Source organism: Ahaetulla prasina, chromosome 1 (genome assembly GCF_028640845.1).
Source record: "Ahaetulla prasina isolate Xishuangbanna chromosome 1, ASM2864084v1, whole genome shotgun sequence".
NCBI lineage: Eukaryota > Metazoa > Chordata > Lepidosauria > Squamata > Colubridae > Ahaetulla > Ahaetulla prasina.
In genome coordinates this window covers 62,128,913-62,143,186 of record NC_080539.1, presented here as the reverse complement: position 1 = coordinate 62,143,186, position 14,274 = coordinate 62,128,913, and the positions used below count along the sequence as shown (strand labels likewise).

The 14,274-nt window shown below is 39.4% G+C and overlaps 1 protein-coding gene across 1 annotated transcript in view; it reads left to right on the top strand.

Moving 5' to 3' along the window:
• The window catches only part of LOC131188485 (calpain-8-like), a 61,601-nt gene extending 49,757 nt beyond the window's left edge, over nt 1-11,844 (top strand). Inside the window, exons 17-21 of the mRNA XM_058163794.1 lie at nt 3,953-4,021; nt 5,181-5,259; nt 9,431-9,547; nt 10,545-10,603; nt 11,715-11,844. Of these exons, the coding sequence (XP_058019777.1) occupies nt 3,953-4,021; nt 5,181-5,259; nt 9,431-9,547; nt 10,545-10,603; nt 11,715-11,738 (348 nt within the window). The 3' untranslated portion in view covers nt 11,739-11,844. The remainder of the gene's footprint in view (nt 1-3,952; nt 4,022-5,180; nt 5,260-9,430; nt 9,548-10,544; nt 10,604-11,714) is intronic.
• Nucleotides 11,845-14,274: the final 2,430 nt, after the last annotated feature.

The window sequence follows — 14,274 nt, the reverse complement described above, 5'->3', positions numbered from 1 at the left end:
TCCCCCTGGGGGTCGCCAACCTACATTGTTTAGTCGACGGCACCCTGAGGAGGCCCACTCTGTGGGAGCGCACAGGTCGTTGGGAGGCAATCAGCGGCAGAAGGCGGTCTCGAAGGTATCCCGGTCCTAAGCCATTGAGTCCAGGTCTGATCAACCCACTTTTATTTTTAAAAAAAATAGCAACAGGAAGAGTGTTATCTTATCTTGGAGTCTTAGTGGACAACCAGTTTATTTATTTATTTATTTATTTATTTATTTATTTATTTATTTATTTATTTATTTATCACATTTCTATACCGCCCTTCTCCAAAGACTCAGGGCGGTTTACAACCAAGATAAAATCGCACAGAAACAAACGTTAAGAACATTATTAAAAATCTAATTCAAAATTGGCCCAATAATTTAAAACTAATAAAATATAAAATAAACCCTAATAAAACCACCCATGCTAAAATTGTGATTAGGCCAACCCTGCACGATGGAATAAGAGAGTCTTAAGCTCACGCTTAAAGGTCTGGAAGTCAGGGAATTGGCGTAGCCCCAGAGGTAACTCATTCCACAGGGCAGGAGCCCCCACAGAGAAGGCCCTCCCCCTGGGAGCCGCCAGCCGCCAGTTAAATAGAGTAGAGTGGAGTGGAGTGGAGTGGAGTAGAGTAGAGTAGAGTAGAGTAGAGTAGAGTAGAGTAGAGTAGAGTAGAGTAGAGTAGAGTAGAATAGAATAGAATAGAATAGAATAGAATAGAATTCTTTATTGGCCAAGTGTGATTGGACACTAAGGAATTTGTCTTGGTGCATATGCTCTCAGTGTACATAAAAGAAAAGATATATTCGTCAAGAGTCATAAGGTACAACACTTAATCATAGTCATAGGGAAACAGTCAATATAAATCTTAAGGATACCAGCAGCAAGGTTACAGTCATACAGTCATAAGTGGATGGAGATGGGTGATAGGAACGATGAGAAGATTAATAGTAGTGCAGATTTAATAATAGTTTGACAGTGTTGAGGAAATTATTTATTTAATAGAGTGATGGCGTTCGGGAAAAAACTGTTCTTGTGTCTAGTTGTTCTGGTGTGCAGTGCTCTATAGCATCATTTTGAGGGTAGGAATTGAAACAGTTTATATCCAGGATGTGAGGGGTCTGTAAATATTTTCATAGTCCTCTTTTTGACTTGTGCAGTATACAGGTCCTCAATGGAAGGCAGGTTGGTAGCAATTGTTTTTTCTGCAGTTCTAACAAGCCTCTGAAGTATTTGTCTATCTTGTTGGGTTGCAGAACTGAACCAGATAGTTATGGAGGTGCAGATGACAATAATTCCTCTGTAGAACTGGATCAGCAACTCCTTGGGCAGTTTAAGCTTTCTGAGTTGGTGCAGAAAGAACATTCTTTGTTGTGCTTTTTTGATGATGTCTTTGATATTGGGTGTCCATTTTAGGTTGTGAGATATGGTAGAACCTAGAAATTTGAAGGTCTTTTCTGTTAATACTGTGTTGTCTAGTATTGTAAGAGATGGTAGTATGGGAGGGTTTCTCCTAAAATCCACCACCATTTCTACAGTTTTGAGATGCAGTCATTGGTATATAGACAGAAGAGAAGTGGAGAAAGCACACAGATTTGTGTGGGCCCCTGTGCTAATTGTGCAGGTATCTGATGTGATTCTGCTTAGCTTCACCTGCTGCTTCCTGTCTTTTAGGAAGCTTATGATCCATTTACAAGTGTGCTCAGGTACTGCTGACTGGTTTTGCTTAGTTAAAAGAATGTCTGGAATGATGGCGTTGAATGCTGAACTAAAGTCTACAGAGAGGACCCTTGCATAGGTCTTTGGAGATTCAAGATGTTGTAGGATGTAGTGCAGAGCCATATTAAAAGCATCATCTGTTGATCTATTTGCTCGGTATGCAAATTGCAGAGAGTCTAACAGCGGATCCGTGATGGTTTTCAAGTGAGACAGCACTAGCCTTTCAAAGGTTTTCATAACTACAGATGTTAGAGCCCTGGCCTGTAGTCGTTCAGTTCCTTGATGATGGGCTTCTTTGGCACTGGGATGATAGTAGAGCGTTTGACTCCTGTTTGAAAAATATGAGCTAGCAGTGTGCGGTGGCAGCCAAAAAAGCCAAGGTATACAATCAAGATCAAGTGATGTATTAATACCAGTGATGGGTTTCTACTGGTTTGCCCTGGTTCCCACGAACCAATAGTGCCAGCGGCAGGAGGCTCCGCCCACCTCCCCGGACATCATCACAGCATCGTGCGTGAGCAAAGCACATACGCGCTCCCAGTTTCGAACCAGTAGTGAAGGTAAGCAGACCCTGCTACTGACTAATACCACTCTATAAAACCGTAGTAAGACCACACCTAGAATACTGCATCCAGTTTTGGACACCACACTATAAAAAAGATTTTGAGACTCTAGAAAAAGTGCAGAGAAGAGCAACCACGATGATTAGGATACTGGAGACTAAAACATATGAACTTTGACGATGTCAAACTATTTAACACCACTGATAATACATCTATCATTCAAAAAGACCTTGATCATCTAACCGCTTGGTCTAAAACTTGGCAACTCCAAATCTCAACCAGCAAATGCTTAGTCTTACATATAGGAAAAAAGAACCCAAACACTAAGTACATGCTTGATGGACATTACCTTATAGATGACCCCCATCCCGTTAAAGACCTTGGAGTTTTCATGTCAAATGATCTAAGCGCCAAAGCCCACTGCAAATACATAGCAAAAAAGGCTCTAAGAGTTGTAAACCTAATCTTGCGTAGCTTCTTTTCCAAAAACACTACACTACTAACCAGAGCATATAAAACATTTGCTAGACCAATTCTAGAATACAGCTCGCCTGTTTGGAACCTCACCACATCTCTGACATCAATACATTTGAACGTGTCCAGAAATATTTTACAAGAAGAGTTCTCCATTCCTCTGTAAACAATAAAATACCTTATCCCACTAGACTTGAAATCCTGGGCTTGGAAAACTTGGAACTCCGTCGCCTTCGACAAGACCTAAGTTTAACTCATAGAATCATCTATTGTAATGTCCTTCCTGTCAAAGACTACTTCAGCTTTAATTGCAATAATACAAGAGCAACCAATAGATTTAAACTTAATGTCAACCGCTTTAATCTAGATTGCAGAAAATATGACTTCTGTAACAGAATCATCAGTGCTTGGAATACTTTACCCGACTCTGTGGTCTCTTCTCATAATCCTAAAAGCTTTAACCAAAAACTTTCTACTATTGACCTCACCCCATTCCTAAGAGGACCATAAGGGGCGTGCATAAGCGCACAAACGTGCCTACTGTTCCTGTCCTATTGTTTTTCTTTTCTTCTATACCTTTATATACTATATAACCTTTCTGTATGATAGTTACATATATTGTTGTGACAAAATAAATAAATAAATAAATAAACAACGGTTACAAGAACTGGGCATGGCTAGTCTAGTGAAGAGAAGGACCAAGGGAGACATGATAGCAATGTTCCAATATTTGAGGGGCTGCTGCAGAGAGGAGGGGGTTAAGCTATTTTCCAAGGCACCCAAAAGCCAGACAAGGAATAATGGATGGAAACTGATCAAGAAGAAATTCAACCTAGAAATAAGGAGAAATTTTCTGACAGTGGGAACAATCAATCAGTGGAACAGCTTGCCTTCGGAAGCTGTGGGAGCTTCATCACTGGATGCTTTCAGGAAGAGACTGGACTGCCATCTGTCAGAAATGGTGTAGGGTCTCCTGCTTGGGTGGGGGGATTACACTGGATGACCTACAAAGTCCCTTCCAACTCTGTTGAATCTGTTAATCTGTTATATGTGGTGAAATTACAGAATTATGTACCTATATGAACTATGCATTTTTATTGGGATCAGAATGTCTTGTAAAAAACATTAAGAAAAATATCTTTGAAATTTTGAATTAGACCTTAACACTATCCAGAACGATGGAACTGGTACCCTGGGACTTGTAGAATTCAAGATCCTTTGGATGAAGATTCAGAAATATCTGGTAAAAAGCAAACTTTTTGTTGTTGTTAGCTGCAAAGTCGTGTCTGACCCATCGCAACCCCATGGACAGCATTCTTCCATGCCTTCCTGTCCTATACCATCCTCTGGAGTCCATTTAAGCTCACACCTACTGCTTCAGTGCAGTGCATCCAGCCACTTTATTTTCTGTCATCCCCTTCTTCTTTTGCCCTCAATCTTTCCCAGCATTAGGCTCTTCTCCAGTGAGTCCTTCCTTCTCATTAGGTGGCCAGTATTTGAGTTTCATCTTTAGGATCTGGCCTTCTAAAGAGCAGTCAGGGTTGATCTCCTCTAGGACTGACCAGTTTGATCGTCTTGCAAACTAATCCTTCCTAAAGATGATGTCATCTTAAACTGGAAAAAAAAACTGAGCAGTAAAGCACTAATTTGAGATAAGCATGTAGTTCTGAGATATGCATCTTATTCACACTATGAATAAAATCTTAATGGTTTTGTTTCCAAACCCAATAAAGTTGTCTTCGGTCTGGCACTCAGTTCAGCAAGAGAGGGTAGGAAATTATCTGTGTTGCTAATTTTGCAGATCAGCTGACAATTTGGTTAAATCATATGAAACTTTGGTAGGACAACTAATCACAAATCTTCATCAGTAATTATGCCAGCGATTTAATATACCAATGAAAAACACCCTACTAAATTAACAGATCAGAATAGCTTTTAAATGTATAGTTGGATAAGAAATCTTTTGAGCTGGGAAAAAAAGAGTTGTCTATTGTTCCTTAGATTTAATATACCAATGAAAAACACCCTACTAAATTAACAGGTCAGAATAGCTTTTAAATGTATAGTTGGATAAGAAAGCTTTGAGCTGGGAAAAAAAGAGCTGTCTATTGTTCCTTCCAAGTATTTCCCTCGGTTTCGCATCACAATCTTTGGCAGAGAAGGGGGTTATTTCTCAAAGGCCACTTCATCATCTGACTTGTAAGCAACTTGAGTTATGGGAATCACTTCCCAGGACACACAACTTGTCATGAAGTAATTGAATCCTAACTCCACCATTCTTAACAGAAACAACTATCTCTCCTGCCTGGTTGGACCAGCCATTAATATCTTAATTGACCTGATATATCTACTGTGAGGCTGAAAGAGCTGACAGTAGCTTTTCTCTCTCTCTTTTGGTCTAGGAAATCTATAAAAAAGTAGATGCAAACTGTTCTGGAACCATAGAGGCACATGAAATGAGAAATGCTCTCAAGGAAGCAGGTATGTTTGTGAATGGTCAGTTGTTCCCCCACACCACCTTTTCTCTCCGGGAAATGTTTTCTCATTGATACATCTAGAAAAGATGGCTGAGAATCAGTGGTGGGTTTCAAATTTTTTTACTACTGGTTCTGTGGGCGTGGATTGGTGGGCATGGCGTGGATTGGTGGGCATGGCAGGGGAAGGATACTGTAAAATCTCCATTCCCACCCCACTCCAGAGAAAGGATACTGTAAAATCTCCATTCCTACTCCAATCCAGGGGAAGGTTAGTGCAAAATTCCCATTTCCTCCTGATCATCTGGGAATTGGGAGGCTGAGAATAGATGGGGGTGGGGCCAGTCAGAATTTTTACTACCGGTTCTCTGAACTACTCAAAATTTCCACTCCCGGTTCTCCAGAATTGGTCAGAGCCTGCTGAAACCCACCTCTGCTGTGAATCAGCAGCAAAATCCAACTGGCTTTCAAACAATTATGGAATGTAATTTATTAATGACTGCAGATCATAACAACCAACCTATCCTCATCATCATTCAACATTATCCCCCTACCCTAAGTCCTTGGGAAGGATTTGATGGTGGATAAAAATGCAAGATCAGTCTAAATATCTAGGTGTTTATGCGACCAACCACAATAATGCTAACAAGAAATGTGACATATGAAGAAGTTAAGCTAAATTAAAACCAATGCTACAATTTAGAACATACACATCTTTAAGAAAGGGCAACTTGACTGCTAATAAATGACATAATGTCCATGAAAAGGTAATTCATTCATTCTGCCTCTGATTCTTTAATTTTGCCTATCATCAGTGTTTTTTCCTGACGTAATCATAGATAGGACAGTAGGGGACATACTTGGACCAAGAATATTTCCCCTAGACTTTCCTCCAAAGCTGACCTCCTTCTGTTGTTCTCCAGCTGCTCTCTTCTTTGACAAATGTGCTATTTTTAATGTGTGCATTTAGGCAGCTTGGAAGATACAACCTATACTTGCATAGAAGTGCATTTATGGAACTCCGAATCAGGGTCCTTCACATACAAAGGAGCTCCATGTAGTTATCAGAATGTTTATCAAAATCATTTCCCACATGCGTTTTATCGCTTGCCTCCGTCTGCAGAAGCCCATGTGTCTCCTTATGAGTACAGAACATGCAATTGTCATTCATCAGCCTTTCTCTGAAATTCACGATAAGAGAGTTTAATAATTAGTTTTTTAAAAAACAGCTCCCAATTATTAAATTAATCAAATACTTTGTTAAACCTTTTATTGCACCCAGTTTGCATATGCACCAGTATATAATGCATTGGAAAAAAAACTCATTGGGTTTCAGTGAAATAAACTTCTAGTATGATATGCAACAAATATTCCAAGCAATGACCAAGGATTGGGTCTGTAAGCAAGATGTCTGCTTAATTTTCTTGTGCACTTTCTGCTTTATGGTGGCAAGAAACCTCATATTCATATTCAGTGCAGCAAATGAGTGCACATTGGGATGCAGGGCCAGCCTGAATGGCCCTGTTCCACTTATTCTTGAATTAATGCCTGGAACAGAGTGACAGAGGGGAAATATATTGTAACTTTATATATCATAATCATTGGATCAATTAGAAGTACCGGTATATATTTCTGCCAACTAAAGAAGAATAATTCATGCATTGAATTCCAGCTAGGCCCTAACAGCTAATGGCATTTTATCTTCAAAGTGCCTCAGAACTCTTTGTACAGGGGAAAAAGAATCTATGGGGGGGGGAGGGGGAGAGACTCTCCAGAGGGAAAATGCTGACTTTCAGTAAACGCATCTATCCGTGTAGACCAGCAAATGATAGCTGCAGCTGGCACTTAAATTAAGCTTCAAACACTGGGAAATGTGTGTTTTGTATGAAACTGACTCCCTGCAACCAGAGGCCCCATTTCACTGGACTGGATGTATCAAAGCTACTCTAATTAGGTGCTTATCCTTCAAACAGAAGAACAGGGAAAATCCTGTGAAGTAGCTTATGATGCATTCCTCTTCAAGGCTTGATGAGGGAGTTTAAGATCCATGACTGGTTCAGAAGAAAATATGTGAGATAATAGAGCAAATATTATATTATAGAGCAAACTTCCTCAGCCTAGCACTCTTCTGATGGGTTGGGATTAGAATTCCTAAATGCTCAGCTTTATATAGAAGCGCACAGGGAGGTGGAGTCATTAAGGCATACCAGTTGATTAATGCTCTGAAAATCTTCACTAGCATTGTTCTTCCAGCATTCTGAATCCCCAAATTTTCTATCTGCAGCAGATAGAAAATGCTAACAGGTGTGCTTTCTCCCCTTATTGTAGTACTGGGGTGGAAAAAATGATTCCACCATTACAATTTGCAAAATTATCCTTTCTCCAAAGCATCAGCTTGCCTCTGCAGTATTCTAAATTCAGGCTGACAATACAGGCTGTTGTGATTCTATCTATATTCTTTCTACATAATAAATCATACTATGAATTAACATGATAATTAGCTCATAGAATGCTGCAATGATGGCGGATTTCCACAACATGTTGCCCAGCTGGATTTTTCCCTGATCAAGTTTAGTATGAAATGATATGCTGAGTGTGCAAGAGAGACTAAGGGCTCATCCACACAGCCCCCTTGATGTATTTCCCACATTTCATGAGTCAGGTGGAAAGTATGTTACTGGGAAATCTGATGTCCCATGAGCCCTAAACGAGTTCCCCCTAATCTTTCTTGAAATATGCAACCCTAGGTTGCTAGTAGCAGGTATAATCTACTATCTAGCTAGTAGCAGGTACAATATATCAATAATATATATTGATATATTGACCATCAATTGTGTTATAAATGTTGTACCTTGATGAACGTATCTTTTCTTTTATGTACACTGAGAGCATATGCACCAAGACAAATTCCTTGTGTGTCCAATCACACTTGGCCAATAAAATTCTATTCTATTCTATTCTAATCTCCCTCTAACTTTTCATATTCTGCCTGTGCAGACCAATGTCTAGACATCTGCTTTTGTGGACATGGTGTGGACCAGATTCAAGAAACTGGCCAATTGAACCAGGGATTAAACATAATCTATTCAAAGTTTGTTTCAATATTTAAAATAAATGAATTGAGTGATATTTGTCAATCAAGAAAATCAAATAATAAATTAAAAATAAGTATCCCAAGAATACTAAAAGTTGAGTCATGACAACTGGGCTTATTTTCTCGTTGGTGTGAGATCTTTCACTGCTCCACTAAGAAGCTTCATCAGTCAAAGAAAATTAGGGAGTTCATTAATATACTGGCACTGCCATGCACTTTGGAGAAGAAACCCCTGAGGTTGGTACGGGAGGAGTTGGTACATTATGACAAAACTCTGCCTAACTGACTTGCTCTGATTTCTGCTTGGATGAGGAGCAAAAATCTCAAACCAATAACAAAAGTCCAGTTGCCATGACTCAACCGACGACTTTACCTGGATGACTGAGAATCTTCATCAATGTATCTATTCCAAGAATATTTTCATTCTTTTGGACATTGTATAAGAGTGCTATTAGTTTATGGTAACCAAAAATTAGAGGAGTCTGATACCACCCGATGCATTTAATGAAGTGGCCTACAGTTGATGAAAATACATTTAATAAAATATCTTCATTCTTTTAGCTTTCCCTATTCACGCCTCCTGGTGCATTCAGTGAACAAAAATCAATGGAGAAAAAAATAGGAGTCAGGGATAGGAGTCAGACTTAAGTAAACATTCTGCTCACAAGCCTTCAAGTCTTACCAAACCCCAGTAAGACCTACTTTTAAAATTAACATATTTTCCTCAACCTGGTTTCCTCTAGGTGCATTATACTGTACCTCAGAACTTGTAAAAACCAATCAACATGGTCAGTGGCCGGCTGGCTGAAAGTCCTAATAATTGCAGTCCCAAATTACCAGAGGAGCTTCATATTGGGGATAGTTTTGCCAAGAATATCCATACCTATCAGGAGGAATAAACCACCCAGTAATATCTGTTTAGAATTCTAGCTGGACAATTCTGTGAGTTGAGGTTCACACATCTTAAAGTAGTCAACTTTGAAAAACATTGTTCTATACTGTACTGAACTGGCAAAATTAAATTATGGAGGATCAGCACAATCACATGCCCATGTTTTTAATTACGGGCTTTCCTTCTCCACAGGTTTCACTCTCAGTAACAAAATCCAGCAAAGTATAATTATTCGTTATGCCTGCAGCAAGCTGGCCATTGATTTTGATGGCTTTGTGGCCTGTATGATTCGTCTAGAATGTTTGTTCAGTAAGTATTCCTAAAAGAGGAAGGTGGGGGGGAGGCGGGAAGTCTGCTACTGCTTTACATTTCCTGGCAATAATTTTTTACTAACAGGCAAAAGATTTTTGACCTGCATACAAAATACCTCTGCCAGTGATTGAAAACTATTGTAAAATATTTCTATTTTATTAGATATATTAGATAAACAGGGCGAGATCCCAAACACATTCTATCTGGCAAAGCAGATACAGACATATATTGAAGACACATTATTCTTTTACAAAGTTCCAATGAGCCAATAGCAGCCGCCTAAGATACTGATTGCAATATTTTATTCTACGATCAGTGTTGTTATTTAAAGATTTGAAGGTCCAACGTATTTGCTATTGAAGAGCAATTTGTTATAATATATGGAAAAGCTTTTGGATGTTTAAAAAGGGGAAATCATGACAGAGAATTTATATAATACATGCACAGAATCTCACATATACACAATGGCGTCCAAGTTAAAAGTTTTCCACTTGAACAAATCAGTGAGTCAATTTGATTAAAGCCCAAGGCCTGCCTGATCTCCACATTTGAACTTAGGAGCAACATCCTCCTCAGGGTCTTTTAGTTTTGGTTATTGGATGAAATCACATTTGTTCTCTTGATTAGTTTGTCTGACCCAATTTACTTTAAAGACATAACTTTTCAGTTAACCCTGCACTAAAAGAAAGATCTTTAGAGGTTTTAGGTAATACTGCTCTTTAATTAAAAAAAAGTTCACATTGCCGCCTTAATTCTAAAACTTACATAAGGAGAAATGAGTTTTGTGCACATTGTAGAATTTCAAGTTTGTTTTTCCCCATATAAACATATATGACTATCATATAAAACCTTATCTAGAAGTAGCTGAACTTCAGATTCTGAAGGTCAGTTTTTAATTACCTCCATTCATCCTTAGTTATTCATTTTTGGCTTATCATGCCTTTTTGGCTTATCACGTATTAAATCTAACATCTGCTTTTGTTTCGCTACTCAGAAATGTTTCAGATATTAGATAAGGATAAGGATGGAACAGTTCAGCTTTCTTTGACAGAGGTAAGTTTGCTTTAGTAAACTATTTGTATGGCTAAAACAGTACAGAGTGATAATATGATATTAAAATCAAATCACCGTAACTGCAGAATTATTCCAATTATGATGCTTACCAGCTTGCCTCTCACACAAATGGACGTGCGTGCATGCACTCGCCTGCTGCTCGTGTGTGGGGATGCTGATGCACACACTATCAGGCCTGAAGGGAACCTGGTTGAGGCCATCTTTGATGCTTCAGGGCTGCCACAAGGAAGAAGAAGGGACAGGGAGTTGGGTGGTAGATGGCTGGGGGTTTGTAGTCAAAGCAAAAAGTTTTCCTGTGGGAACCAAGGATATTCCAACAGGTGGCTGGGGAGAGGAGGCGTGGAGTAACCAAGCAACCAGCCAGCACCTCTATTGGACAATGTGACTGATGACTTGGGGAAGGGGGAATTTTTACTTTTTAATCTGGTGAAAACTGCTGGAACTTTTAGAATCGGTTTTCACCAGTTGTGCCAATATGATCTATCCAATAAATTGTTCTTTGAGGAATCGACCTGCTTTCTATGGGTGCATTACTTGAAATGCTGACACACACACACTTATCTGCTGTTTTTGTGATCCGGTTGCAAACACTTCACAGCCCACTAGTGGGCTGCAGCCCAGAGGTTGGGAACTCCTGCCCTAGCAGACAGATCTAATTCCCTAGTAAGCAGAACCCACAGTATGCCTTCTTTGCCAGACCTGATAGGGGAGAGCTGTAATTGGGGAGATCTTATTGCAAATAGCATTGGGAAGGGCCATACTCTGACAGAATTAAGAAAACAGTAATGAAAAATACAGAAAGAGGTGCCTTCACCAAAGAGGTATTACAGCAGTTGATGATCTGAAGAAAAAAGACTGCACAGTTCATAAAAAAGCACTACTAAATGTTGGTGCTGCAATCAAAAAGAGCCCTGGAGACTGTAAAAGGACTATGGGTTGCCCAGCACTTGTTAAATGATTATAAATTTGGTTGGACATTCAAAAGGTCTCTACCAGCAAGTGGGGAAATATTGCAATAGTAAATTCTGTGAAACTTTAAATAGGTAGCTGTGTATTATCCTAATTCTTATATTCTCTCTCTCTTTCTTAGTGGTTGTGTTGTGCATTGATCTAAACCATTATTTTCAACAATCTTTTGGAAACTGGACAAACTTATCATTCCATCAAGAAGTTTCTGAGAAAAAGCTGATTTCATGACCCTCTAAAAATATGAGGAATTATGCCAGGCTCTAGTGTATAATTTAAAATGGTCATAAAATAAACAATTATGCATGGAAAAAATATTGTATAGTAAGCATAGCCACATTAGAAGCTTTGATTTAATGAATATGTGTTATGAAATCTATGTTTCAAAACTGATTAAAATTGAATTCATCTCTAATTTTATTTCTATATAAAAATAATTCATCGGCCTACATTTTGTACCTATCAGAAAGCTGTATGTCTTGCCTAAGAATAGAAACTGATTTATAAAATATCTAGTATTTCTATTTTCCAAAATGAGAGATCATCCATCCTGGAGGATGAAAATTAAATGAGCTGGAGAATATCATTGGCTTAGGGCCAGATAGCCTTACTACAAAGCATAAATAATTGGCAAAAATCTAATGTGAAGTTTAGTTTAAAATACTGAAATATATGAAACAAAATGGAAGAATAAGTTAGAATAACCCCCAAACAGAGATTGGCCTTCCTAACAATAAGAACAATATAGCACAATAGTGCTAGAACTTAAACAAAGGATAATGAGGATTAAGAAGGATTATTTAAAAAATCCTACTACCGAAGCTACTTTTTGGCTAATCAAAAATCAAACAAATCCCAGTAAATTGTGGAAGGGAAGCAAATTAAATTGTCCCATTAGGTCTCCTCACAAGAGGATTGTGCAAAGGAAGGCATAATTTAAAAACCTGTTTAATACAGCAGGTTAAGACAGCTACTAGCAAATCACAGATACAAATAACTCTTACTAGGAGAATCTACTAAAATGAACAAAGCCACATAGAGCAAATCAAATCTTTGTAATGATAAAAAGCAGCATAAGGAGAGTGGCGCACAGGTGCGGTGGGTTCCACTTACCTTTGCTACCAATTTGCAACTCTGCCCGCGCACACAGTGCTTCTGTGCATGCGCAGACCATCTGTGACGATGTCCGGGTGGGTGGGCAGAGCCTCCTGCTGCTGCCGCTACCGGTTCGCGGGAACTGTGGCGAACCAGTAGAAACACACCACTGGCACACAGTCAATTAAAAAGCATATAAAATACATCAGCATCTTAAAATAAGGTTAATTATACATAAAATCACAATAAAAAGGGAGTCTTTCAGAAGTTAGTCAACGATGTTGGAATTGATTCATCCCAGCTTACCTTATTACAGGGGCATTTTGATTGAATGAATCAAATGAACCAATCATCATGTGAAATAAAATATAATATCCTTCTCATAGCTCCTGTCTTCATTGTACTCCATCAGTGTTTGAGAAAGTATTTTAAAAAGTGCATGGCTCCAAAGGGTTGGAAATCAGGAAAGGAATTTAGCAGAAATCCAGATATGGACTGGAGTTTAGTTGGGGTGAGCCATTTTGTTCTAGGCCAGGAGTGTCAAACTCATCATAGGGTGCTTAGATCTGGCCTGTGGGGCCACCCTGGAAACAGTAAAGGACCAGCCCTCGGTGCCTCTGCCAGTGAAGGACTGGCCCGGGTGGCCTCTGCCTCAGCCACCCGGGCTCTGTTTGCGGCCACCCTGAGCTCTGTTTTTGCTGATCACGGCCCGAAAATAGAACCTGGGTGGGCTACGCATGGGCTCCCCAAGCTCCATTTTTGCTGGCAGAGGGCTGTAAGAGGCCATCATGGCCGAAGATGGAACCTCAACAAGTGATGCCCACCCCGGCCACAGCCACCCTGGTCATGCTCACCCAGCCATGCCCACCCCAGCCCCCTGAAGACAAACACAAGCCTGATGCGGCCCTCAGTGAAATTGAGTTTGACTGCTCTAGGCTGTTGAAAAATCCATTCAAATTCATTCATTCATTCATTATAATTTTATTTTACATTTCTTCCAGGAGGTCCTGGTGATGTACATATCTCTCCCTTCCTCTACTTTTTCCCTACAATAATTCATTGAAATAAGTTTAGGCTGAGAGGCTGGCCCAAAGTTAACCCCATTAGGGTTCACAGCATCTAGCAAGAGCAATTTTGTTCTTTTTCAAATGCTCTGTTCTGGAATAATCTATAAATTATTTTATTCCAGAAGTAAAAATTGGAATGTTTAAGCTGCCCTGTATGCTACTGTTAGTATAACAAAATGTTATTGATTTTCAGGAAGTGAAATAAGACTTTAAGAAGGAGGCAAGCCAGGCACAAAAGTGCACCATCCATTCCTAAGAGCACTTTGTGTTAGGCCTAGATTAGAACACTTCCCATAATTCAAGGATATGATTGAGTAACTAGTGGAGGTTCCTGTAATTCCTCCATTAAGCACTGCCTAGCCTGGATGGGGAGTATAGCTAACAAAATATTGTCCATCATTGTTCAGGACTACAGGATCTCTTTCCCCCATTTTCTTTTCCAGTTTGCAACACAAGAAACAGTCTCAAATTAGTCTTCTGCTCCCATATCTGAGTCCCTAGGGAGATAGGGCGGTATACAAA